Raw genomic sequence first — 27,844 nt, 5'->3', positions numbered from 1 at the left:
TATCTGAGCAGCTAACCGATCGCTGCAGCTGTACATAGTCCATCTAAATAGCCCACCCAATCTACCTACCTCATCCCCATATTGTTTTTAATTTAGTTTTCTGCTCTTTTGCACACCAGTATCACTTCTTACACACCATCATTTGCTCATCATCATCTGCTCATCTATCACTCCAGTGTTAATCTGCTAAATTGTAATTACTTTTCTACTATGGCCTATTGCCTTACCACCTCATGCCATTTGCACAAACTGTATATAGACTCTTTTTCCTATTGTGTTATTGACTGTACGGTTGTTTATTCCATGTGTAACTCTTGTTTGTCGCACTGCTTTGCTTCATCTTGGCCAGGTCGCAGTTGTAAATGAGAACTTGTTCTCAACTAGCTTACCTGGTTAAATAAAGGTGAAATAAATACAATTACCACTCACTGCGGATATTCTACGGCAGGTCGTGATTCATTGACCTTAGTGGTTTATTCCTTTTCCTTGATGCAGACCACCAAAATCTAAATCTGCCATTCCAAAATATAAATAGAAGCCTTCTATAAATGCTCATCTAACTAACCATGTATAGGTTAATCCAAGTTTCCATGTGGCTTATATAATATATATATATATATATATATATATTTTTGTGATCCCCTATCAACACATCACAAAATAGTGGACATTTCCAAAGGTTGTCCTCTAAGTGATGTATATAAACCCTACCGGTCAAAAGTGTTAGAACACCTACTCAAGCAAACGGTTCTTTATTTTTCATATTTTGTATGTTGTAGAATAATAGTGAAGACATCCAAACTATGAAACATATGGAATCATGTAGTAACCAAAAAAGTGTTCAAATCTAAATATATGTTATATATTTCAAATAGCCACCCTTTGCCTTGACAGCTTTGCACTCTTGGCATTCGCTCAACCAGCTTCACCTGGAATGCTTTTCCAAGTCTTGAAGGAGTTCCCACATATGCTGAGCACTTGTTGGCTGCTTTTCCTTCACTCTGCGGTCCAACTCATCCCAAACCATCTCAATTTGGTTGAGGTCGGGGGATTGTGGAAGCCAGGTCATCTGATGCAGCACTCAATCCCTCTCCGTATTGGTAAAATAGCCCTTACAGCCTGGAGTTGTGTTTGGTCATTGTCCTGTTGAAAAACTAAATGACAGTCCCACTAAGCCCAAACCAGATGGGATGGCGTATCGCTGCAGAACGCTGTGGTAGTCATGCTGGTTAAGTGTGCCTTGAATTCTAAATAAATCACAGACAGTGTCACCAGCCCCACACAATAACACCTCATTGCTTTATGGTGGGAAAACGCATGCGGAGATCATCCGTTCTCGCAAAGACAAAGGTTGGAACCAAAAATCTCCAATTTGCTCATGTTTCTTGGTCCAAGCAAGTCTTTCTTATTCGTGTCCTTCAGTAGTGGTTTCTTTGCAGCAATTCAACCATGAAGGCCAGATTCATTGTCTCCTCTGACCAGTTGATGTTGAGATGCGTCTTGAACTATGTGAAGCATTTATTTGGGCTGCAATTTCTGAGGCTGGCAAATCTAATGCTCATATCCTTTGCAGCCGGGGTAACTCTGGGTCTTCCATTCCTGTGGCGGTCCTCATTAGAGCCAGTTACATTATGGCGCTTGGTTTTTGCGACTGCACTTGAACTTTAAAAGTTATTGAAATTTTGCAAATTGACTGACCTTCATGTCTTAACCTGTTTGGGCTAGGGGGCAGTATTGAGAATTGTGGAAAAAATGTGCCCATTTTTAACTGCCTCCTACACCAACTCAGAAGCTAGAATATGCATATTATTGTTCAGGTTTGGATAGAAAACACCCTAAAGTTTCTAAAACTGTTTGAATGGTGTCTGAGTATAACAGAACTCCTATGGCAGGCAAAAACCTGACAAGGTTTCATGCAGGAAGTGGCCTGTTTGACAAGGAGTCGTGCGTCTTGCATCTGTTTATTGAAGAGTAAGGATCTTAGCTGTAACGTGACAATTCCCAGGGCTCCAATAGGCTCTCAGAAGCCGGGAAAATCATGAAGGTTGACGAGGCAGCCTCAGGCTGAAACAGATTATCGCCTTATTCAAGTGTCCCATTAGGTGACAATGGAATGAGGCGCGTGCGCGATTAGCCCCCCGTGGAGTATTTTCATTAGGCTGTTTAGTTTATTGCAGATTCCCGGTCGGAATATTATCGCTTTTCTGCGAGATAAATGGCATAAAAATTGGTTTTAAACAGCGGTTGACATGCTTCGAAGTACGGTAATGGAATATTTAGACATTTTTTGTCACGCCATGCGCCATGCGCACGACCGTGGATTACCATTCTGATAGTGTCTAGAACGCACAAACAAAACGCCGCTATTCGGATATAACGATGGATTATTTTGGACCAAACCTACATTTGTTATTGAAGTAGAAGTCCTGGGAGTGCATTCTGACGAAGAACAGGAAAGGTAAGAACATTTTTCTTATAGGAAATGTGATTATGGTGAAGGCTAAACTTGCTGGGTGTCTAAATAGCTAGCCGTGATGGCTGGGCTATGTACTTAGAATATTGCAAAATGTGCTTCATCCGAAAAGCTATTTTAAAATCGGACATATCGAGTGCATAGAGGAGTAATGCATCTATAATTTTTAAAATAATTGTTATGCTTTTTGTGAACATTTATCGTGAGTAATTTAGCAAACTGTTAGTAAATTCCCCGGAAGTTTGCGGGGGTATGCTTTTTCTGAACGTCACATGCTAATGTAAAAAGCTGTTTTTTGATATAAATATGAACTTGATTGAACAGACATGCATGTATTGTATAACATAATGTCCTAGGTGTGTCATCTGATGAAGATCATAAAAGGTTAGTGCTGCATTTAGCTGTGGTTTGGGTTTTTGGTGACATTATATGCTAGCTTGAAAAATGGGTGTCTGATTATTTCTGGCTGGGCACTCTCCTGACATAATCTAATGTTTTGCTTTCGTTGTAAAGCCTTTTTGAAATCGGACAGTGTGGTTAGATAAACGAGAGTCTTGTCTTTAAATAGCTGTAAAATAGTCATATGTTTGAGAAATTGAAGTAATAGTATTTCAAACGATTCAAAAATCGCGCCACTGGATACAGGTGGCTGTTACGTAGGTGGGACGAATTCGTCCCGCCTAGCCCATAGAGGTTAAAGTAATGGACTGTCATTTCTCATTGCCATTTGAGCTGTTCTTGACATCTGGACTTGGTCAATTACCAAATAGGGCTCTCTTCTGTATACCCCTCCTTACATTGTCACAAAGGATTGGCTCAAAGGCATTAAGGAAAGACATTTCACAAATACTTTAAGGCGGCACACCTGTTAATTGAAACGCATTCCAGGTGACTACCTGATGACGCTGGTTGAGAGAATGCCAAGAGTGTGCAAAGCTGTCAAGGCAAAGGGTGGCTATTTGAAGAATCTCAAATGTAAAATATATTTTGATTAACACTTTTTTTGGTTACTAAATGATTCCATATGTGCCATTTCATAGTTTTTATGTCTTCACTATTATTGGTGCGTGTGCAGTTTATAAGGTAGTCATTTAAAAATATATATGATTACTATTGTTGCAGATGTACAGTTTGTGTAGATTGTAACATGTACTACTAAGAACCTTTTCTGCATATTAGTTGTCGATTTTGACAGGATATTTATCTATATGTCTAGTCAACAGGAAGCAGCGACAGCATCATTTTTACTTACGTTTTAGGAATATAATTTCAACTTTCATTCATTTTGAATGGTATTGTACTTAAATCAGGTAAAAACTGCTGAATGAGTCCAAAAGCGTGCTGTCTTAATTATTTTGATATACCCCCCTGCCTAGTCAGTGAGCCATCATTTAAGATTTTCATACAAAAAACAATACAAGAATATTGATGTCTTGACTTTGTCTAAGGTAACGGTTAGCAAAATTTGGTAAATTGACAAAGCACACTTTCTTTAACTGCAATGTTAATATGCATTACATGGCATTGTACATTTGAGATGTCTTTTGACCTAATGTTCAACGCTTTCAGACAATGCACTTAATCGCGATTAAAAAAATGCCCACAAAAATGTCATAAAGATTAACTGATTATAACTCTGACAGCCCTACAAAAACAACATTGGAAAACCTGTCACATTGTTGACCGTGTACTGTAAGTGGCAGTTCTGTCCGACTCCCCCATTTTTGGTACGTCACGCCATTTTATGAACACCGTCAGACACTTAGTCGATTTAGAAAACATCCCGACTGACCAAAGTGGAACCACAGTCAGAAAGCAGACTCACCACCACAGTCCTGTTCATCTGATCCATCCTTACAGTCCACCTCTCCATCACAAACATGGCTTTGCAGGACACACTCTTTCCCATCCTTGCACAGTCTAGAACCCATACGACACTTCAGGGGCAATGTCTGGGATGTTGGAGCAGCTATCGTTGGACAGCCAACCTCATCTGAGCCGTCTTGGCAATGAGAGCGTCCATCACAAACCAGACTCCTCTCAATACATTTCCTCCTGTCCTTACACCGGAACTCACCTGGGAGACACACAAGAGGGACCATGAAGATAGCTTAAGAGGGTTTACGGGGTGGCAAAGAGGCATCAAATATCAGAAAGCGTTAATATATCTACCTCTGTTTGGACATTTAGTAATGCAGGACTCCTCATCAAAACCATCAGGGCAGTCTCTCAATGTGTCACACAGCTGAGTTTGGGAGATGCACAAAGTTGAGCCCCGACACATCACTGATGGACTGGTACAGGTCTGAACCAGAGTTGGCACGACAGGAGGAAGGGCCTTGTTAGAATCTAGGGAGAGAGGTTACATTAGATTCATTTAAAGAGATTCTCCTCATCCTTCTGTACCAACTGTCCAAGTGAGTCAGCAGTGTCTCACCACAGCCTTCCTCATCAGAGCCGTCCGCACAGTCTCTCTCTCCATCACAGAGGAAGGTTTTTGGGATACAGCGGCTATTGTTGTCACAGCGATGTCTGCAGCTCTTGGTGGGCTTGAAGCAGTCCATTTCATCAGAGCGATCCTGGCACTGTGCCTTCCCATCACACACCTGCTGCTGGTCGATACACTTCTTCCCATGAGCACACTGGAACTGACCTGAGAGGTAGGAACCAATGAGCACACTGGAACTGACCAAAGGACATTGATATGAAAGAATTTGTACTGAAACTGGCCACTTGTGATTAAACACATCACACCAGATCAAGAGGTGAGCTTCTGACCTGCTTTGCAGAGGAGCTCACAGTCCTGTTCATCTGATCCATCCTTACAGTCCACCTCTCCATCACAAACATGGCTGTGCAGGACACACTCTTTCCCATCCTTGCACAGTCTAGAACCCATACGACACTTCAGGGGCAATGTCTGGGATGTTGGAGCAGCTATCGTCTGACAGCCAACCTCATCTGAGCCGTCTTGGCAATGAGAGCGTCCATCACAAACCAGACTCCTCTCAATACATTTCCTCCTGTCCTTACACCGGAACTCACCTGGGAGACACACATAAGAGGGACCGTGAAAATAGCTTAAGAGGGTTTACGGGGTGGCAAAGAGGCATCAAATATCAGAAAGCGTTAATATATCTACCTCTGTTTGGACATTTAGTAATGCAGGACTCCTCATCAAAACCATCAGGGCAGTCTCTCAATGTGTCACACAGCTGAGTTTGGGAGATGCACAAAGTTGAGCCCCGACACATCACTGACGGACTGGTACAGACTGGCTGAGCAGGAGGCACTGAGTTGGAAACATGCACATCCATTTAAATTCATCTTCAGATGAAGAGCTTTGAAACGATGGTCATACAGAATTAACGACATTACTGATCCTACTGACCTTCCTTTACACAACGTTTGCCCCGAGACTTAAATTACACTGAACAAAAAATAAAAATATAAATACAACATGTAAAGTGTTGGTCCCTAGTTATGATGAAAAGAACATCCCAGTGATGTTACACACAAAACGCTTTTCAAATTCTGTGTTTACATCCTTGTGTAAGCACTTTCCTTTGCCGTCCCTGTAGCTCAGTTGGTAGAGCATGGTGTTTGCAACGCCAGGGTTGTGGGTTCAATTCCCACGGGGGCCAGCACAGAAAAAAATGTATGAAATGTATGCATTCACTACTGTAAGTCGCTCTGGATAAGAGCGTCTGCTAAATGACTAAAATGTAAAATGTAAATGTAAGATAATCCAGCCACCTGACAGGTGCGGCATATCAAGAAGCTGATTAAACAACGTGATCATTGGGTACAATAAAAGGCCTCTAACCTTTCATGGGTGAGTTCAATATATCTAATGGTTCCCCCAGCGTGAGTTTTTCTATGTGCGGGATGTTAGAATACACTCATTGTGATTGTTGCGAAACAGGAGTGTTAATCCGCTCTGCCCTTGAACCAAGGCACGTTGCCTGCTTATCTATAGGATAATTATTTTGTTTATTTTCTAACAGTTTGAATTATTTCACGTAAAAAGTAGCCCATTTCACTGTTGCGGAATGTATGTTTGAAGCTTCACTGAGCCAGACAAACTTCTTTCTTTGACAAGAGCCCAAGCACTTCTCCAGTGTTTCCACAGATCAAGTATGCAGACATTTGCTCATATCTGGTCAGAACAGGCCTTGCAAACGTTTTCTAATGTGCCCGCATTTCCATCATTGTCATTTTCCTTACAAATAATATATTTTGAACGTGTGCGTTCCTATCAAAGAGCCTTAGTTTCTGTATATTGTGTTGTGTTATAGTAGAAATGGCTATGCATGTATGGAGCGTAATGAATTCACTGTTTTATTCACATATTTTCATGTGCTGGTGACAAATCATGCATTCCGATTCTTTCATATTGTAACGTGTTTAAAACACTTTAAGGTTGTACTGATTATGATTATTACATTATGATGAGCTAATGCTAAGCTATTTGCCAGCTATGAGTGGCAACATGTTTGTTGACATACCATGCATCCTGGTCACATAAGCGTCTGTCAGACCAAAGTTATAACTAAACTAAGTTTAGGGATGTTCACGCCACTGACTTATGGTGCTTTCAAGACAACTGGGAACTCTGAAAACTACGAGGTCAAATCATGACGTCCGTGATATTCAGGTCAGAAAGTCAGTGCTCTAGAAAGAAGCCCATGTTCCCGAGTTGGATGACAGTTCAAAACAAAATTCCAGTCGGGGGCACATTTTTTAGTTGCCAGCTCAGAAACCCCTTTTCCATGGGTTTTATTTAGCTTGTAAACTTGTTTAATTGATAAATCCCCCTCATAATATTTCCTGCATCACACCCCCCACAATACCATTCCCCCATTTTTACCCCCCATGGACTTGAAACCACTCCCCTCAAATTAAATGATGCCCACCACAAACACCCCACAACAATGTTTTACCTTTTTATCTGGCAACCCTGTTTAGCTTTCACGCTACAGTTAGGTTTGTATTTAGGGTGAAATGTGAGGTGATTTGCTTTGTGATTTGTCATACTAAATGACTTATCCTATATACACTAACAAGTACAATGAAGATTTGTAAAATGCTGAAAAGTGGCCAAGCTAAGTTGATATTTCAGGCAATGGGCGCACGGGCGGCAGGTAGCCTAGTGGTTAGAGCGTCGGACCAGTAACCAAAAGGTTGCTGGACCAAATCCCTGAGCTGACAAAGTAAAAATCTTTCATTCTGCCCCTGAACAAGGAAGTTGACCCACTGTTCCCCGGTAGGTCGGCATTGTAAATAAGAACTTTTTGTTAACAAATGTAAATCTATCTTTTCCTTGGTTTATTTTCATATAGTGAATGGCATTAGGGAGTTTGCTTCTCAAATACAAACATGGCTGCCATCAAAGAACTTAGCTAAAAGGCACATTTTCTTAACATTGCATTAGTCTCATGCTCACCAGAGATGTGGTACATTGTAAACAAGTCTAGCAGTTAGGTGGCCAATTTATTGTTTTTAGTCAGCGCAACATGTGACTGGTTTATGGAATGAGTTTGGCTGTGTTCCATGTGATGGATGATGAAGTTCACATTTATCTTTTACAAGGAAAGGTGAAATTAGGACTGAAAGTGGGAAGTGCTTTAGTTCCCATCAAAGCAAGGTTGAGATGCTTTTATTTCAGTCTAATAAAGCCCTGCTGGGGAAAAACCTATTGATTGGGTGGGCCTGTGCCCTCCCCAGTGGGTGGGCCTGGCTGCCAAGTGGGTGGGCCTGTGCCCTCACCCAGTCATGTTAAATCCAAAGATGAGCACAATTTATTTATTTCAATTGACTGATTTATTTAAATGAACCAACTCAGTAAAATCTTTGAAATTGTTGCATTTATATTTTTGTTCACTACACATTAATGATGCTATTGTACTAATGGTACTTTACGTCCATCTCTACCCCTGACTCTGAATTAAAGACATTAATGATCCTATTGTACTAACCTTCCTTTACATCCAGAGCCACGATCACCCTGACAACGCCTGGTCTGACAGGGACATCTTGGGCACGCCTCCTGTCCCGCCGGTCCCACACAGTGATGACATCATTAAACAGTGACACTAGGAGTGGAGCGTGAGCGGCCATGATGGAACCAGGGACATTCCACTCTCTGCCTGCCAGGTGAGTCTGGGACTTCAACAGACTCATGATCTTCAGATCTACACAGGGTCAAGGAGCACAAAGAGCTTGTTTGAGTGGTAAGGCGAAAGCAACCGACTGTTAATGAAAGTCCAGGAGCAAAGTCAGCAGCAACAGCCGAACACAGATGTAGCCTTCCAACAGCAAAGCTCAGATCAACCTGGTTCTTATGTTTAGAAAAGTTTATTTATGTCAAAATAAACATTTCTCCAACCCCGTATCACAAACTGAAAATACATAGGTGTACAATCAATTGGTGAGATGCTCAAATGTTACATTAATTTGTACATGGTTGCGTTCGCCCCAGCCCCGCCCGCACCAGCCCCGCCCCAGCTCAACACCGAGGAGCACAAGGAAAAGCATTATAGGAGACAGAATCACTGTTAAAGATAATATTGCAGTGATACTGACCGCCCCCCCTCTGTGTTCCAGAGCAGTGTGTTGGATTTCAGGTCCAAAACAATGCGCCCAGCGACGAGTCCCTCCACTCTCAGGACTTTCCTAGGGTTTCCTCCTGGCAGTCTCATGGATAGGATCCAGCCAGCCTCCAGCAAGTACAGCCTCCCCGCTGCCAGTCCAGGTAAACATCTCTTACCTCACTGCCAGACTGGTACAGTCTCCGTGGGTAACCCTGATCCATGTTAGTGACGCCAACACAGACTTCATCACATGACAGCCAGTACAGATTTCTCATCTTCTGGTCTACTGACACCACGCAGGCTAGAAGGCAAGGACAGCACAACATGAATATACAGGACCAGAACAGGCTAGGAGAGGGAATGGACCAACATAACTCAATATTCAGAAGGCATTCCTAATGTTTGATATAGATATGATTGGCAGAGAAACAAAAATACAACATGCAACAATTTAAGATTTACCGTGTTAGTTCATATATTGAAATCAGTCAATTGAAAAATGAATTATGCCCTAATCTATGGATTTCATATGGCTGTGCAGGGATGCAGCCATTGGTGGGCCTGGGAGGGCATAGGCCCACCCACTGGGGAGCCAGGCCCAGCCAATCAATGAGTTTATCCTACAAGAGACATACTTTTTAGCTTTTGTAATGACAAATACTCCTCAGTACCCCACCACTCAAGCCCCCCACCCACTACAAGTCAGAATATCCGGATGAAGCCGGATGTGGAGGTCCTGGGACTTCATGGTTACACGTGGTCTGAGGTTGGACATACTGCCAGATTCTCTAAAACAGGAAGCGGCTTATGGTAGAGAAATTAACATTCAATAATCTGGCAACAACTCTGGTGGACATTGCTGCTTTCAGCATGCCAATTTGCATGCTCCTTCAAAACTTGAGACATCTGTGTCATTGTGTTGACAAAACTGCACCAGTGGCTTTTTACTGTCCCCAGCACAAGGTGCACTTGTGTAATGATCATGTTGGTTAATCAGCTTCTTGATATGCCACACCTGTCAGGTGTATGAATTAGCTTGGAAAAGGCGAAACACTCAGTACCAGGGATAAACAAAATTGTACACTTGAGAGAAATAAGCTTTTGTGCATTTGGAAACTGTCTTAAATTTTTTTCTTCAGCTCATGAAACATATGTCATGACGTTGGCCTGTGGGTGAGGTTTATGACCCCCCCTCAAATACCTTTCTCCCTTTCATCTCTTGACTCTACAGAAGGACTCTTGAAAAGCCTTTGTTAAGCAGAGAGTCTGGGAACATCAAAAGGTAGGGGCAACGGAACCATACTTCAGTAATCCAACCAGTTGAAAATATGTGTTGGGACTTAATGAATATGATGTCAGTTCAGTTGGTGTCTGAGACGTGATTACTGATGATAGGACGACAAACTCTTTGAAAGTCTACACATTCTAGTAATCAGATTTACATGGAATTGTTGTGCAATTTAAATGTTTTTAAATATTAAACTATTAGTGAAAAGATGAAATGTAATTTTAGCTTCCAAATGAGAAAATTGGGTTTTCATGAGTGAACTATGCTCAATTCAGTGACCCTGCCCATGTGAAAAGACATTGGTTATAAAGTATGAAACGCCCTTCGCTCCCCTCCTATATAAAGCCCTTGACGAAAATGTAACTTTGTTCCGAGGACGTTAGGCGACAGTTCTACGTTAAAAGGGCTCAGATAATAAGCTGTTCCAAGGACGTGTGGACTTGAGGTCCCCACGTTGAAAGGACAAAGACACCTACAGAACTAAGCGAACCTTAAGAGAACCTAACGAATTTAGCATCGAATTTCAATGTGAAGGTCACGACATACACCCCGGAAGGATGAATTTCAACTTTACCAGCCAGAATATAGCATGATCTTAAAAGTATGGCAACTTGGTATGAACTTTGAACTCTTATTCACACCAGAAGTGATACCTCCTAGCCGTTGAGTTGTGGTAGTCGCTAAACGTGGGCTAGGAGAGGACGGAAAGAGTATCCATTCTACCACACTCCAGTTCACCACTAGACATTCTTCAAAAGACCAGAGATCCATAAAGGACAAACCGGCCTTCCATCGACAACCAATCTACCGAAGCGCAGCTCAGAGTATATATTTATTGCATTCTTTTCAAATGGGCGGTTATTTAGAATGCATAAGATTCTGTATTTACGATGATAGCATAGCTTCTCCCTTTGTTACTCAGACTTCCCGCTCCTTCACTCAAACCCAACCCTCTCTGTGTAACCAGCCGTCGTATCTGTTCTGTCCACCAGGGACATTCTTTATGACATAATTTGTAATCAATGTATGATCCATTCTGTGTGATAATCTAGGTATTTAGTAAATAAATAAACAATTTTGTATTGCCGATTCAACTTGTTAGCCAGGGTTTGTGAAGATAAGCAAGAATGTATAACTTTCAAATGAGACTAAATAAGGTGACGATTAAATATTGACTGCTATTGATATAAAAGATTACCAGGTCTTTAAGAGTTTATTCAGAAGATAACAGCTCTATAAACATTATTTCGTGGTGCCCTGACTTTCGTTAATTATCTACCTGATTAGCTTAATCAGGTAATATTACAGAGAAATGATTTTATAGAATAGCATGTCATATCACTTAATCCGGCATAGCCGAAGACACGACACGTTTGTTCAGTGTACATGCATATATTCTCACAAACACCAAACCGGCACAATATGGCTCCATTATATGTACCTGGTCTCAGCGTGGGGACAGTCTCCGTTTGGCCGGTATTGAGGCTCCAGCGCATCACATGACCAGTGCTGTTTGCCCAGTAGACCCAGTTCCCCCTCCAGTCGATGTCAAAAGACTCAAAGACATCATCTGTAGTCAGCAGTAATTTCTTGATCAGCTCCTTCCCTTTCAACTCAAACAGGTTCAGTGTTCTGGATGTTGCATAAGCAAACCTGGGATCTGTGTGATAAAATAACAAGTACATTGCTCAACCAATGCTCTAAAGTGCCAGAACTAGCAGAGAAAGAAACAGGGTTAGAGTTCTGTAATACATGGTAATCATACATTCACATGAGCCATCTGCCATGAGCAGTTTGTCATCAGGACAGGTACAGGTGAACCCAGCAGGCAGGTCCAGAGTCGGCATGCAGAGCTGGCAGCCAGACTTTACACAGGCTGATGGAGCTTTAAAAAAATAACATGGAGTTATCCTACAACAAAGGAGATGTTAACCTTCGCATGATATGACCCATACCTCCAGAGTAAGCGTGATATGCCCCATTGGGGCGGTAAGTAGCCTAGTGGTTAGGGCGTTGGGCCAGTAACCGAAAGGTTGCTAGATCAAATCCCGAGCTGACAAGGTCAAATCTGTCATTCTGCCCCTGAACAAGGCAGTTAGCCCACTGTTCCTAGGCCATCATTGAAAATAACAATTTGTTCTCAACTGACTTGCCTAGTTAAATAAAATATAAATACCTCCCCAGTTAGCGTGATATGCCCCATACCTCCCCAGTTAGCGTGATATGCCCCATACCTCCCCAGTTAGCGTGATATGCCCCATACCTCCCCAGTTAGCGTGATATGCCCCATACCTCCCCAGTTAGCGTGATATGCCCCATACCTCCCCAGTTAGCGTGATATGCCCCATACCTCCCCAGTTAGCGTGATATGCCCCATACCTCCCCAGTTAGCGTGATATGCCCCATACCTCCCCAGTTAGCGTGATATGCCCCATACCTCCCCAGTTAGCGTGATATGCCCCATACCTCCCCAGTTAGCGTGATATGCCCCATACCTCCCCAGTTAGCGTGATATGCCCCATACCTCCCCAGTTAGCGTGATATGCCCCATACCTCCCCAGTTAGCGTGATATGCCCCATACCTCCCCAGTTAGCGTGATATGCCCCATACCTCCCCAGTTAGCGTGATATGCCCCATACCTCCCCAGTTAGCGTGATATGCCCCATACCTCCCCAGTTAGCGTGATATGCCCCATACCTCCCCAGTTAGCGTGATATGCCCCATACCTCCCCAGTTAGCGTGATATGCCCCATACCTCCCCAGTTAGCGTGATATGCCCCATACCTCCCCAGTTAGCGTGATATGCCCCATACCTCCCCAGTTAGCGTGATATGCCCCATACCTCCCCAGTTAGCGTGATATGCCCCATACCTCCCCAGTTAGCGTGATATGCCCCATACCTCCCCAGTTAGCGTGATATGCCCCATACCTCCCCAGTTAGCGTGATATGCCCCATACCTCCCCAGTTAGCGTGATATGCCCCATACCTCCCCAGTTAGCGTGATATGCCCCATACCTCCCCAGTTAGCGTGATATGCCCCATACCTCCCCAGTTAGCGTGATATGCCCCATACCTCCCCAGTTAGCGTGATATGCCCCATACCTCCCCAGTTAGCGTGATATGCCCCAAACCCCCAGTTAGCGTGATATGCCCCAAACCCCCAGTTAGCGTGATATGGTAGAAAGAATGTCGCTGTTATGTATAGCGGCCGTTTGGCTCGGTTTCCAACAGTGAGGATTTATACATTTCTTCGAGACAATTATCAGCTTCCATTCAGTCAGTACATAAAACTGCTTTGCCAGGCCACACATGCACTCCTTTCTTGAAACATTAATATCTTAGCAGCCGTTATTTATTATAGACATGTTCGAGCAGTGGCAAACCCAAGCCTTCAGGGGCGAACCCATTGGACCTAGGCCTTCAGAGTGCGACAGGTTCGTGATGCTGAAAGGGCAGCAATGGTAATAAAGTTTGGTCCGAAGTCTTGATTAGTAAGCCATTTGTGACATGCAATTCAGTCATGAGCCACTTCCGTCAGGGGGCCAGGCTACACCCACCCAATCAGATTGAGCAAAAGCGTAAAAACACAAAAAAAGTGCCACTCACCAGATGATCATTTGAAACAACCCTTTCCTGCAATCAATGAGCAAAAGCGCCCTCTTTGGCCTCATTAGTGGAACATTAATATATATCATCATTTCATACTTGATTATTTCAATAAACAACCAAAATCCTGTGTTACTGTTAAACAGTTTGTTAGATTTGTCTTCTATGATGCATATAAAGCGTAATATTGGGATGCAAACTAAATATTGAATACATTTCAACTCTGTGGTTCAGGTGTTATTTAAGCTCATAACTGTGTGTGATGTGTATACATTTGTTTCAAAGTATATTTGTTTAAAACAACCAAGAATCAGTGACCCTGATTCAGCCCACTGTAGTAAAAGGTTAACTTAATGTTAAGTTAATCTTGAAAAAGATGCTAACAAATTAGCAACATCTTTGATGACACCTGCTGCAGCCACTGAAAACTAGCCTACAACAGATGGTGAGCTAGAAAACTACTTGCACAGTGACTTGTTGGGCTTCTAAAAGGCAGATGTTTCCAGACATTTTTTGTGAAAATGGTCCCAAATGTATTAGGGCCAAATTTTGCAGTGACTGGAATCAACCAATCACATTTTCAGTTGTAGTGGGTCCCACCCATTACAAATCAATATGTAATTGGTTGATTCCAGTTACTCCAAAATGTTGCCCTAATACAGTACTTGTCCCCAAGACAACCACAAAATAATGACTGGATTATTTTCTCTTCAGCGTTAACCTTTTCCTAAACAAACTGAAGAGAATGAATGAGAACTATTGAAAATAATATAATTATTATAAATCCTAATCCCTTCTGATGGCATATCCCTCATTGTTCCCCACTGTTTGGGTTAGTAATAATTTGTAGTGGCTCTGTTTACCCTCAGCATGCATTCTCACCATTCTGAATGTCTAAAGAAACCATATATTCTAATATATGAACAGAAATACAGAAAATGTTACTCTTATTATGGTGGCGATTTAACAAAATTATAATCCTGATCTTAAATTGGACATTTTTCTGGTCTCAGTCTTGACTGGTTTGGACCCATTGTCCCCCTCTCGGTCTTCGTCTTGACTGACTCTATTTACTCTGGTCTTGAATTGGTCTCACTTTAGGCAGTCTCAAACACCAACTTCTGGACATCAAAGCAGCGATCACTAACCTCGATTTGGATGAAGAATTCTACTTCAATGACTAGGCCATGCAGGACAAACTGTTCACCCGGGACCAGGCCCTAATTCAAGACACTCGGAAAAGGAAAAGACAAAGATAGCGGCAGACGTGGCCAACGTACAATCACTGGAGAACTAGACAAGCTCCGGTCAAGACCATCCTATAAACAGGAAACTGAAACTAATATCCTATGCTTCAGAGTGGTGGTTGAATGAGGACGATGTCTAATATAAATGCATCGGTAGGACAGAACAGCAGCGTCTGGTAAACTCAAGCGCGGGGTTAACAGCTGGTGTATGATCTCTAATATTAAGGAAGTCTCAAGGTTCTACTCACCCGAGTTAAAATGCCTCATGTAGAACTAGCCTCTTTTAGAGAGTCAATCACTTACACCCTAAACTAACGTGTAGGCTCAGCATTCCTTAACAGTCCCATTACAGTCAGACTGTTGAACAAACTTGATCTGTTGCCCTCCAATGTCGGAGGTAATCTGAAACCCAAAAAATCTACAGGGAAGTGTTATCAATATTGTTCATATTTTTATTTTGAATACTGATGCAATTCGCACGTGGCACATGACAAACACTTGCATAATATGGCCGAGCCTAACAGAATGACAAACACTTCCAGCTGATCGCTAAGAAACTTGCTTCGGTCGACTACATTCAGCTATTGTTTACATTTTGTGCATCACGTGCAATGTGTCAACAGATTAAAAATACAAGCGACAGAACCTACCGGCACTGCAAAAAGAGGGATAAACACTTTCCTGTGGATCCCCATATCCACCAACCGCCAGAAAGACAAACAGCTTGTACGACCAGTAAAGTGTAAATATGTTATTCTACATTCTGCCTTGTAGAGACTATTGCACATTTATTAGTGACTTCTTCAGACTGATAGCCATGGAGTAACCATAAGTGATAAGTCAACTATATATTTTTTATTTGACCATGTAAGTTGACTGAGAACACGTTCTCATTTACAGCAACGACCTGGGGAATAGTTACAGGGGAGAGGATGAATGAGCCAATTGTAAGGTGATTAGGTGACCGTGATGGTATGAGGGCCAGATTGGGAATTTAGCCAGAACACCAGGGTTAACTCTTACGATAAGTGCCATGGGATCTTTAAAGACCTCAGAGTCAGGACACCCGTTTAACGTCCCATCTGAAAGACGGCACCCTACACAGGGCAGTGTAGGGTGCCCTGGGGAATTGGGATATTTTTAGACCAGAGTAAAGTGTGCCCCCTACTGGCCCTCCAATACCATTTCCAGCAGCATCTGGTCTCCCATCCAGGGACTGACCAGGACCAACCCTGCTTCGCTTCAGAAGCAAGCCAGCAGTGGGATGCAGGGTATAAACTATACTATTTACCAAGACAGTTAGCTATATTGTTCGTAGCAGTCCATTTACCACCACAAACCGATGCTGGCACTAAGACCGCATTCAATGAGCTGCATAGGGCCATAAACCAAGAGGAAAATTCTTATCCAGAGGCAGCGCCCTTAGTGGCCAGTGACTTCAATGCAGTTTTACCTCTTTTCTACCAGTATTACATTTACATTTTAGTCATTTAGCAGACGCTCTTATACAGAGCGACTTACAGTAGCGAATACATACATTTTTTTTTTTTTGTGTAGTGGCCCCCTGTGGGAATTGAACCCACAACCCTGGCGTTGCACACACCATGCTGGCGTTGCACACACCATGCTGGCGTTGCACACACCATGCTCTACCAACTGAGCCACAGGGAAGGCTAGTATGTCACCTGTGCAACTAGAGCAGGGGAAAAAACCTCAGACTATGCGTCTGTGTGGAGTAAAGGTGATCTAGAGTTTATTTTTTTACCTTGCCATTATTGGGCATAGTGACTATGGTGGACTGCTTAAAACAAGTAGGTATTACAGACTGAATCAAAATGCCCTCCATTTGGCAAATCTGACCATAACTCTATCCTCCTGATTCCTGCTTACAAGCAAAAACTCAAACAGGAAGTACCAGTGACACTGAACTCAGAAGTGGTCTGATGAAGTGGATGCTAAGCTACAGGACTGTTTAGCTAGCACAGACTGGAATATGTTCCGGGATTTATCTGTTGGCACTGAGGAGTTTACATCAGTTATTGGCTACACTAACAAGTGCATCGACAACGTACATACATATCCCAGCCAGAAGACATGGATTACAGCAAACATTCAAACTGAGCTAAAGGCTAAAGCTGCCGCTTTCAAGGAGTGGGACACCAACTTGGACGCTTAGAAGAAATCCTGCTACGCCCTCTGACAAACCATCAGGCAAAGCATCAATACAGGACTAAGATTGAATCCTACTACACTGGCTCTGACACTCGGATGTGGCAGGGCTTGCAAACTACTACGGACTACAAAGGGATACCCAGCCACGAGCTGTGCAGTGACAAGAGCCTACCAGACAAAGTAAATGCCTTTATGCTCGCTTTGAGGCAAGCAACACTGAAGCAGCATGAGAGAAAATGTCACACTTGTCAGTTGGTCCTCGCATGCTTGAGTACGCGTCCTGGTAATCCGTCTGGCCCTGCAGCCTTATGAATGTTGACCTGTTTAAAGGTCTTGCTCACATCTGCTACGGAGAGCGTGATCACAGTCATCCGTAACAACCACTCCCTGACCAAGTCTAATACTTACATTTCATGCAGACCAAGTCAGTGTGCCCAAGAAAGTGAAGGTAGCCTGCCTAAATGACTACCGACCCGTAGCACTCACATCAGTAGCCATGAAGTGCTTTGAAAGGCTGGTCATGGCTCAACACGATTATCCCGGAAACCCTAGATCCACTCCAATCAGCATACCGCCACAACAGATGCAATCGCAATCCACACTTCCCTTTGCCACCTGGACAAAAGGAACACCTATGTTAGAATGTTATTCATTGTCATGACGTTGGCCTGTGGGTAAGGTTTATGACCCCCCCCATAAATACCTTTCTCCTTTCCCTCTCTGACTCTACTGAAGGACTCTTGAATAGCCTTTGTTAAACAAAGAGTCTGGGAACATCAAACAAGTGGGGGGGAAAGGAACCATATTTCGGTAATAGAACCAGTTGAAAATATGCGTTGGTACTTAATGAATATGATGTCAGTTCAGTTGTCATCTGAGACATTATGACTGATTACAGGACGTCAGTGTATTGTTGTGCAATTTAAATGTTTAAATATGACTATTTGTGAAAAGGTCAAATGTAATTTTAGCTTCCAAATGAGAGAATTGGGTTTTCATAAGGTTAGAGCTCTGCTCAATCAGTGGCCCGCCCCTGTGAAGAGACATTGGTTATAAACTATGAAACACACCCTTCTCTCCCTCCACGATATAAGCCCTTGCCGAAAATGTAACTTTATTCCGAGTATACGAGTCCTGCAGCCTCTGCATTAAAAAGGGCGAATAACTTTCTGTTCCGGGTACATTAGGGCGACGGTCCGATGTCAGAAGGATTCAGATAACTACAAAACTAAGCCAACCTCAGCGTGAGCTTTGGTTGCGAATGGTATGAACTTTGAACTCTTATTCACTACAGAAGTGATACCTCCTAGCCGTTAAGTAGTGGCCGCTGTAAACGTGGGCTAGGAAAGGACGGACGACGTATCCAGTCTAACACACAACGACAATACTACAACGTATACCATTTACCACCAGAGACATTCTTCCGAGGACAGCAAGATCTGTTGTGCAACACGGCCAGCATCTATGACCAACCTACCGAAGCGCAGCTCAGAGTAAATATTTATTGCATTTCCCTTTTCCAAATGGGCCGTAATTTGAAATGCATAAGATTCTGTATTTACGATAGCAGAGCTTCTCCCTTTGTTCCTCAGTCTTCCCGCTCTTTCACTCAAACCCAATCCCCTTTCATTTGTGTAACCAGCCGTCATGTCGGCTCCGTCCACCAGGGTCGTTTTCTGTATGACATAATTTGGATTCTGTGTATATGTAATTCTGTGTGATTAGTTAGGTATTTAGTAAATAAATCCAATTTTGTATTGCTGATTCAACTTGTTAGCCAGGGTTCGTGAAGATAACCAAGAATTTACAACTTTCAGATGACTGAAATAAGGTGAGGATTAATATTGACTGCTATTGACGTAAAATATTACTAGGTATTTAAGAGTATTCGGAAGATAACAGCTCTATAAACATTTTTTGGTGCCCCTACTTTCTAGTAAATTACATTTACATGATTAGCTCAATCAGGCAATATTAATTACAGAGAAAGGATTTTATAGAATAGCATGTCATATCACTTAATCCGGCATAGCCAAAGACACAACATCATTGACTACAGCTCAGCGTTCACCTTAGTTCCCTCAAAACTCATCACTAAGCTAAGGACCCTGGGACTAAACACCTCCCCCTGTAACTGGATCCTGGAATTCCTGACGGGCCGCCCACAGGTGGTAAGTGTAGGTAACACCACATCTGCCACGCTGATCCTCAACACTGGTGCCCCTCGGGGGTGCATGCTCAGTCCCCTCCTGTACTCCCTGTTCAACCACAACTGCATGACAAAGCACAACTCCAACACCATCATTAACTTCTTTAGGAACGGGGGCCAGTATTGAGTAGCTTGGATGAATAAGGTGCCCAGAGTAAACTGCCTGCTACTCAGGCCCAGAAGCTAAAATATGCATATTAGTAGATTTGGATAGAAAACCCTCTAGTTTCTAAAACTGTTTGAATGATGTCTGTGTATAACACATGGCAGGCGAAAACTAGAAGCAACAAGCATTTCGCTACACATGCATTAACATCTGCTAACCATGTGTATGTAACAAATAACATTTGATTTGATCCCTCCATCAGTGCTTAGACTGTCCACAATAGGCTGGACTGAGGGCTTGTAATTTTTATATTTTAAAATGTTATTTAACTAGGCAAGTCAGTTAAGAACAAATTCTTATTTACAATGACGGCCTAGGAACAGTAGGTTAACTGCCTTGTTCAGGGGCAGAATGACATTTTTACCTTGTCAGCTCGGGGATTCGATCTAGCAACCTTTCGGTTACTGGCCCAACACTACCTGCCACCCCAAACATGTTAATTGATATGCCCCATACCTTTAGAGTTAGCATGATATACCCCATACCTTTTGGCTGCTGTCGTTCATGGTATGCCTCAAGGACAGGGAGCGTTGTCCTCTGAATAAAGGTCTTCTGATTAGGTTGGTCCTGAGGGGAGCGCCACAGACCCTTCTGATCTGTCCAGTAGAACCACCTCTCAAACACCGCCAGGCTCTGAGCTGGTCTCTTGAAGAACTCCCGAAAGCTGTAGCGACCATTCCCATCCACTCGCACAGTCTCTATGGACTGAAAAAGAGGAAAAACAATTGATTCTACCTTGGCAATATGTTTATTGCTGCGGGCAGACAAGCGGTACTATTGGTTGTAGCTGGACTATCATGAACCTTTTTAAAATCACTCATCCAGTACAGCCTCCGAACTGTAACGTCCAAGGTCAGACTCCGTGGTGCCTGTGCAGTGAGGACCACCAGAGATTCCTGCTTTAACCCATCCATCCCAGATCTCTCCAGAGTAATTTTATCACCAGGACCTTTGTTGATCCAAAACAACAAGCTGCAAAGTAAAGGAGAAAAGGACAAATTGTTATCGATAAATGCCCCAACCACTGATGAAAGGTACCACAAATTTGAACATGATCCAACCTTTCAATGGGAAGAAGGACCAGCTCCAATGGGTCTATGTTCTTGGCCAAGACCGTTGCAAATCCACTCCCATCAGCTGCCCCAACATGAATAGACCGGGTCTTCTGGTTGGTCCAGTACAGCTGGCCTGTCAGCCAATCACAGACTAGACTTCTAACCCCATATTGTCCTGAGAGCAGAGGGGGAACCACATCACAACTACATAGCTAGTGTCCAGGGCAGGCTCCAGGCAAAAACAAACTCAGTCAGGGTCTCAACTTAATGTTGAAAGTTTGAATAGTAGAATACGCAAGGTGCAATTTAGAAATGGAACAGGCCCAAATCCGACATTTGGAGGAAGAGGCAACTTTAGAGGCCGGTGTGCAGGATACCTGACGAGACTACATCAGCAAGTGGATAAACCGCCTCGAACCTCCGTTATAACATTGAATCACTGGAGAATAAACTGGATGAGCTGCACTCTAGACTATCAATGTAATATATTTTTCTCCAACTAGTGGCTGAACAAGAACATGGAAAATATAAATCCAGCTGTTTTTCTACTCTATACTGCGTTGGGTAAGCTCAGGGTGGGGGTGCTTCTGCTCGCCTGAGTTAAAATCTCATAAGCTGTGGACCAGAGGTGTCAAACTCTTTCCATGGAGGGCCTAGTGTCAGCTGGTTTTTCCCCATTCAATTAAGACCTAGACAACCAGGTGAGGCGTGTTCCTTACTAATTAGTGGCCTTAACTCATCACTCAAGTAGAGGGGAGGGCACGAAAACTTTCCATGGAATGAGTGACACATGCTGTAAACAATACTATTTACCAAGAGAGTTTAGTCTACTTACAACCACAAACCGATTCTGGCACTAAGACCGCAATCGAGCTGTATAGGGCCATAAGCAAAAAACTGCTTGCCGTGCGGTAGCAGAGAGACCAGTCCATGACTTGGCTGGCTGGAGTCAGACAATTTTTAGGGCCATCCTCTGACAGTGCCTACTATATAGGTCCTGGATGGCAGGAAGCTTGGCCCCAGTGATGTACTGGGCCATACGCACTACCCTCTGCACCAGGCGGTGATGGAACCAGTCAGGATGCTCTCAATGATGCAGCTGTAGAAACTTGAGGATCTGAGGACCCATGCCAAATATTTTCAGTCTCCTGAGGGAGAATATGTTTTGTTGTGCCCTCTTCACAACTGTCTTGGTGTGCTTGGACCATGTTAGTTTGTTAGTGATGAACTTGAAGCTCTAAACCGGCTCCAGCACAGCCCCATCAATGATAATGGGGAGTGCTCAGTCCTGTTTTTCCTGTAGTCCACAATCTCCTTTGTCTTGATCACATTGAGGGAGAGGTTGTTATCCTGGCACTATGGCCAGGCCTCTGACCACCTCCCTATAGGTGGTCTCATCATTGTCGGTGATCAGGCCTACCACTTCTGTCATCAGCAAACTTAGTGTTGGAGTCGTACCTGGTCATGCAGTCATGAGTGAACAGGGAGTAGAAGGGACTGAGCACGCACCCGAGGGGCCCCGTGTTGAGGATTAGAGTGGCGGATGTGTTGTTGCCTACCCTTACCACCTGGAGGCGGCCTGTCAGGATGTCCAGGATCCAGTTGCAGAGGGAGGTGTTTAGTCCCATGGTCCTTAGCTTAGTGATGAGCTTTGAGGGCACTATGGTGGTGAACGTTGAGCTGTAGTCAATGAACAGCATTCTCAAATAGGTGTTCATTTTTGTCCAGGTGTGAAAGGGCAGTATGGAGTGCAATCGAGATTGCATCTCTGGATCTGTTTGTGCGGTATGCAAGTTGGAGTGGGTCTAGGGTTTCTGGGATGATGGTGTTGATGTGAGCCATGACCAGCCTTTCAAAGCACTTCATGGCTACAGACGTGAGTGCTTCAGGTCGGTAGTCATTTAGGCAGGTTAACTTATGGCGGTCTGCTTGAAACATGTTAGTATTAGACTGACAGGGAGAGGTTGAAAATGTCAGTGAAGACACTTGCCAGTTGGTCAGCGCATGCTGTTTAGGCCCCTTTTTCAGTCTTCACTAATGAAGTGCCACTAGCTTTGTGTAAAGCTCAACACTATACATGTCAGCTGCTACAGCAACTGAAATGACTGCAACATTATAAAGAGCTGCAGTTAGTTTCAGGAATGGTAGCAATGAATTAGTCAAATATTTCCAAAACTAAAAGCATTGTATTTGGGACAAATCATTCACTAATCCCTAAAGCTCAACTACATCTCATAATGAATGTGAATTTTGAGCAAGTTGTGGTGACTAAACTGCTTGCAGTAACCCTGGATTGTAAAATGTCATGGTCAAAACATTGATACAACAGTAGCTAAGATGGGAGAAGTCAGTCCATAATAAAGCACTGATGTGCCTTCGTAACACTGTCAACAAGGCAAGTTCTACAGGCCCTAGTTTTGTCACCCAGACTACTGTTCAGTAGTGTGGTTAGGTGCCACAAAGAGGGACTTAGACAAATTGCAGTTGGCTCAGAACAGGGCAGCACGGTGGGCCCTTAAAAGTACACGGAGCGCTAACATTAATGACATGCATTTTAATCTCTCATGGCTCGAAGTGGAAGAGAGATTGACTTCATCACTACTTGTTTATTTAAGAGGTGTTGACAAGCTGAATGTACCAAGCTGTTACAGTTAAATACATTAAAATACATTAAAATACTTGCACACAGCTCCGACACCCATCCATACCCCACAAGACATGCCACCAGAGGTCTCTTCACTGTATTACCTCAACTACCTCATACCACCCCACACTGACTCAGTTCTGGTAATCCTTGTATGTCGTCTCGTTATTGTTATTAGATTGAGATTACAGTTTTTGCACATTTCTTACTTTTTAACTCTGCATTGTTGGGAAAGGGCTCATAAGTAAGCATTTCACAGTGAAGTCTTCACCTGTTGTATTTGGCGCATGTGACAAAACTAAATATATTTTCAGGAAACTAAGCATATGTCACTCGTCACTACTTCACAGGAGCGCCATTTGAACCTAAACTTTATTTTATCAAAATGCGTTTTTGGCAGAAATGCCTTCTGGAACGTGAGAACTTTTGGGCCTTAAACTTGCATGCCATCTGTAAATATGAATACATTTGTCAAATTAAGAGCCTAGTTGGTTTAGCTATGGATAAAGAGGCAACCTTCCCGCTAGCCATGATTGGCTGAGATAATGAGTGGGCTGGACATGCCGAGAGAGGAGTTCAGATTAGTCTGCCATGTAGTACCCTTCTCCATAATATGAGCTATGTAGGTAATCCTTTCTAACACCGCTTTTGAAAGATATCATGTAGTAACACTGCTTAAGTGTTCCTCTCCACTTTCTGGAGGACCGAGTTTTGAAATCAGTGGAATTAGAGTATGATAGCTAAGGAGATGGATAAAAGTCTGCCGTTTGATTGCAAATATGCATACTGAGTCAAGAGAACACACTGTTGTATAAAATCTTTCTCTGGATTACATCTTCAAACTAAGGGCAACCATGGCATCCGTGACAGAGGGAGAAGCATCCATCCACGTATATGTTTAAGAGTCTAGTTAGCTGGGGGCTCCAGAGTGGTGCAGAGGTCTTTTACCTTTGGTAGGCTGTCATTGTAATAACAATATTCTTAACTGACTTGCCTAGTTAAAGGTTAACTAAATAAATTAAAACTAAAAATCTGCTACATCAAAACAAGCCAACCATCAGAGGATTCTGCTACATCAAAATAAACCAACCAGAGGATTCTGCTACATCAAAACAAACCAACCATCAGAGCCAATCAGAACGAACCAACCATCACAGGATCCAGATAGGTTGTCATCCAATATGATTATGTAGTACCTGTTGACTATCAAACCAGGAGAAACTAGTTAAGCTAGCTAGCTTGGCTAATTGAGGCTGCATGTACTCTGTACTACACAGTTAAAAATAACTTCAATCAGAATGTTAAGTAGCAGCCTACCTGTTGGCTTTTGGTCATTGTAGCTTATCCTTCTCCTTAATGTTTTATCCATAATTAGAATTTCATAGATGCAGTATCACGTAACTTTTTCCACAGAGGCTTTGACTAGTCTTTTGCTGCTTTGACTGATTGACCAATAACTAGTTACATGTGCCACTCGTGAATACCAAGAGCAGCAGCATAAATTACAATTTCTCTCTACTGCAGCAGTCGCCATCAGATCTGTATGGGTCCTCCCGGACAAGTCAATTAAAATTACACATACCCTGATAGGCTGACCACGTCGCTCGCGTCGCAAAATACATTTAGAACTTTATGTTACTCAATTATTGCACCCACACTGCTTGCGCACGTCAACGAGCGTCGGCGTTGCCAAGGGCTAAAATAGCAGTCGTTCCTATATCTGACGCAGATCATGCTGCAAGTCGTGCCTCTCCCATCTCCTCATTGGGTTATAGAAGCAGGTACCCACGTGCCATCTCATTGGTTATACCCACGTGGGTGATTGAAAGAGTGTTGCTGGTTGTCGTGGTAATATTATGAAATTTTAGATGCCAATCACCATATAAGTAAAACGATGAAAAGCCTGGAAGGAGGAGAGATGACTAGAAATGATTCGGTTGACCGTTTATGTGTGGATTAATATGAGTAGAGGACCTTGTGCATTTCAGGTAAATTAACAACCTAATGTTAATATCCCCAGGAGAAATTAGCTAGCAACAGCAAGCTAGCAAATAGGACAAATTAGCTAGATAAATAGGACTAATTAGCTAGCTAGTGCAAGCTAATTAGCTAAATTGCCATAAATGTTTAATGCTTTTCGACCTGTCCCCAAATTAATGTCATTGGTTCAGAGTTTGTTTTGATATTTTAACCTGTGTCGTGATCGTGTTTGGTGTAGGGGACAAAATGCATTTATGCTCGATGGCACATGCATGCAGCCGGTTTGGGTTCCATGTGAGACCCATGATAATCTTATCAGATCCGAACCAGACCTGTGAGAGTGAGTTCTGGATCTGGACCTGCTCGGGTCCCTGATCGGGTATTCAGGTACAGGTGGAGCCATGAAGACCTCTAGATCCTGCTACATCAGGAGAAACCAATCATGATAGAGCATCAGAACACACCAACCATGATAAAGGATCCTGCGCCGCTGCTCCTTAGCCTTGCAGATGTTCCCCTGGTCATCAGCCCAGTAGAATGAGCTCCTGGAGAGGTCAAAGGCCAGGGCCAGAGGATCATAGCCAATACTTTGTATAGACTCAAATCGCAGAGTCTTCAGATTCAGAAATCCGATAGTTCCTTTCTTTGCAGTTAGAAACTTTGTATAATTTCCTGAAAAGCATCAGATATTGAACAGGTTTAGATAACCAGTCAGAGGTTAATCAAACTAATGTTACTATGAAAAGTCACCTTTAGCATAGCAGTAAGTGGTTCCTTGAAGCTGGAAGCCGTCTCGGCAGTGGCAGCGGAAGGACCCGGGTGTGTTGACACAGAAGTGCATGCATGGACCGTAAGGCAGAGAGCATTCATCCACATCTACAGAGGGGAGAGCAGACAGGTTCAGTATTTTAGAGTTAACCCTCACCAACTGAGCTACACAGGACCCTAACCCAACTAAGGCAGAGAGCTTTCATTCCCATCTACAGAGAGGGGTTCAGTGTATTAAGGCTTACAGTAAAGGAATAGATAATGAAACCAGTCATGACAATAACTCAACAGGATCACAGACATCCTCACCCAGACAGGAGGCTCCATGAGCAGACAGTCTATGGCCTTTAGGACAGGAGCAGAGAGCTCCCCAGGGCTGATCCACACAGGAGTGACTGCAGCCACCGTTCTCTTCTGAACAGGTCCTCCCTAGAAGGTAGAGATGAGTCAGATCAGCCTGTCGTTTGACACATTTCAGATGCCATAACAGTCAGTTATGACTGAAGAGGTTCATATAGGTAGTGGTGCGGTGTTATATGTTAGAGCAGGGGTGTCAAGCTAATTGACCCGTGGTCTGCATGTGGTCTTCACTGAGGTCTGGTGGGCCGCACGTAAATTGTATTATGTAGGGACCTCCCAAGTGGCGCAGTGGTCACAGTGCTAGCTATGCCACTAGAGACTCTGGGTTCGAGTCCAGGCTCTGTCACAGCCGGCCGCGACCGAGAGACCCATGGGGCGGCGCACAATTGGCCCAGCGTCGTCTGAGTTAGGGGAGGGTTTGGCCGGCAGGGATGTCCTTGTCCCATCATGCTCTAGCGACTCCTGTGGAGGGCCGGACACAGTGCATGCTGACACGGTTGCCAGGTGTACGGTGTTTCCTCTGACAGTGCGGCTGGCTTCCAGGTTAAGTGGGCGTTGTGTCAAGAAATGGTGTGGCTTGGTTGGGTTTCAGAGGACGCACGGCTCTCGACCTTCGCCTATCCCGAGTCCGTAAGGAAGTTGCAGCGATGAGACAAGACTAACTACCAATTGGATATCACAAAAATGTGGCGAAAAAGGAGATAAATGTTTCATTTCAGTCAAAATTTGCAAAGAATTGTCTTCTAGCTTTCGTTTGGATGATTATGAGCAAGCGGGACAGAGTGAAAAGTCTATAAATGTAGGTCCACAAGTTGGTTTTAGTGATCTGTGTACATTAAAATTGTTTTCCCCTGAAAAGTTTCCTTAAATCCACATGATTTAATGGGCCCGGGGATTGAATGGGCCCAGGGACCGGTTCTGGCCAGTGAGCCGTATGTTTGAAACCTATGGGTTAGAGGTTCCTACCACAGGTAAAGGGTTATAGACTGAAGGTTAGGGTTAGCGGTCAAAGGTTAGAATATCCTACCACAGGTAGAGGGTTCATCGCTGCCATCAGAGCAGTGCAATTTTCCATCACACCTCTCATCTTCAGTCAGACACACCCCTCCAGGACAACGCACAGCCGTTGGCCCACACCGGCCTGGAAGAGTAATAGCTTTAAAAACACATCAAAACTACACCACACTACATGCCTTCCCAAAAGAGGAACACACACGCCCAGACCTATAGGTTACATACTACTTTGCCTGATTATTTTTGATCAGTCTAATTTATTGATAT

At 43.4% G+C, this 27,844-nt stretch overlaps 1 protein-coding gene across 1 annotated transcript in view; it reads right to left on the bottom strand.

The window, feature by feature from the left end:
- LOC106600121 (very low-density lipoprotein receptor) overlaps positions 1-27,844 on the bottom strand; it is a 32,962-nt gene that overhangs the window by 3,778 nt on the left and 1,340 nt on the right. Inside the window, exons 4-19 of the mRNA XM_045713524.1 lie at positions 27,591-27,704; positions 26,513-26,632; positions 26,186-26,311; positions 25,904-26,107; positions 20,818-20,986; positions 20,560-20,728; positions 20,242-20,461; positions 12,120-12,239; positions 11,796-12,014; positions 9,206-9,367; positions 8,452-8,667; positions 5,616-5,765; positions 5,252-5,518; positions 4,911-5,126; positions 4,646-4,822; positions 4,299-4,550 (exon numbers count right to left, since the gene is read on the bottom strand). Coding sequence (XP_045569480.1) covers positions 4,299-4,550; positions 4,646-4,822; positions 4,911-5,126; positions 5,252-5,518; positions 5,616-5,765; positions 8,452-8,667; positions 9,206-9,367; positions 11,796-12,014; positions 12,120-12,239; positions 20,242-20,461; positions 20,560-20,728; positions 20,818-20,986; positions 25,904-26,107; positions 26,186-26,311; positions 26,513-26,632; positions 27,591-27,704 — 2,901 coding nt within the window. The remainder of the gene's footprint in view (positions 1-4,298; positions 4,551-4,645; positions 4,823-4,910; positions 5,127-5,251; positions 5,519-5,615; positions 5,766-8,451; positions 8,668-9,205; positions 9,368-11,795; positions 12,015-12,119; positions 12,240-20,241; positions 20,462-20,559; positions 20,729-20,817; positions 20,987-25,903; positions 26,108-26,185; positions 26,312-26,512; positions 26,633-27,590; positions 27,705-27,844) is intronic.

Source organism: Salmo salar, unplaced genomic scaffold (genome assembly GCF_905237065.1).
Source record: "Salmo salar unplaced genomic scaffold, Ssal_v3.1, whole genome shotgun sequence".
In the NCBI taxonomy this organism is placed as follows: Eukaryota; Metazoa; Chordata; class Actinopteri; order Salmoniformes; family Salmonidae; genus Salmo; species Salmo salar.
Note: the sequence above shows the minus strand (reverse complement) of the source record. Positions and strands in the feature narration are given on the sequence as shown.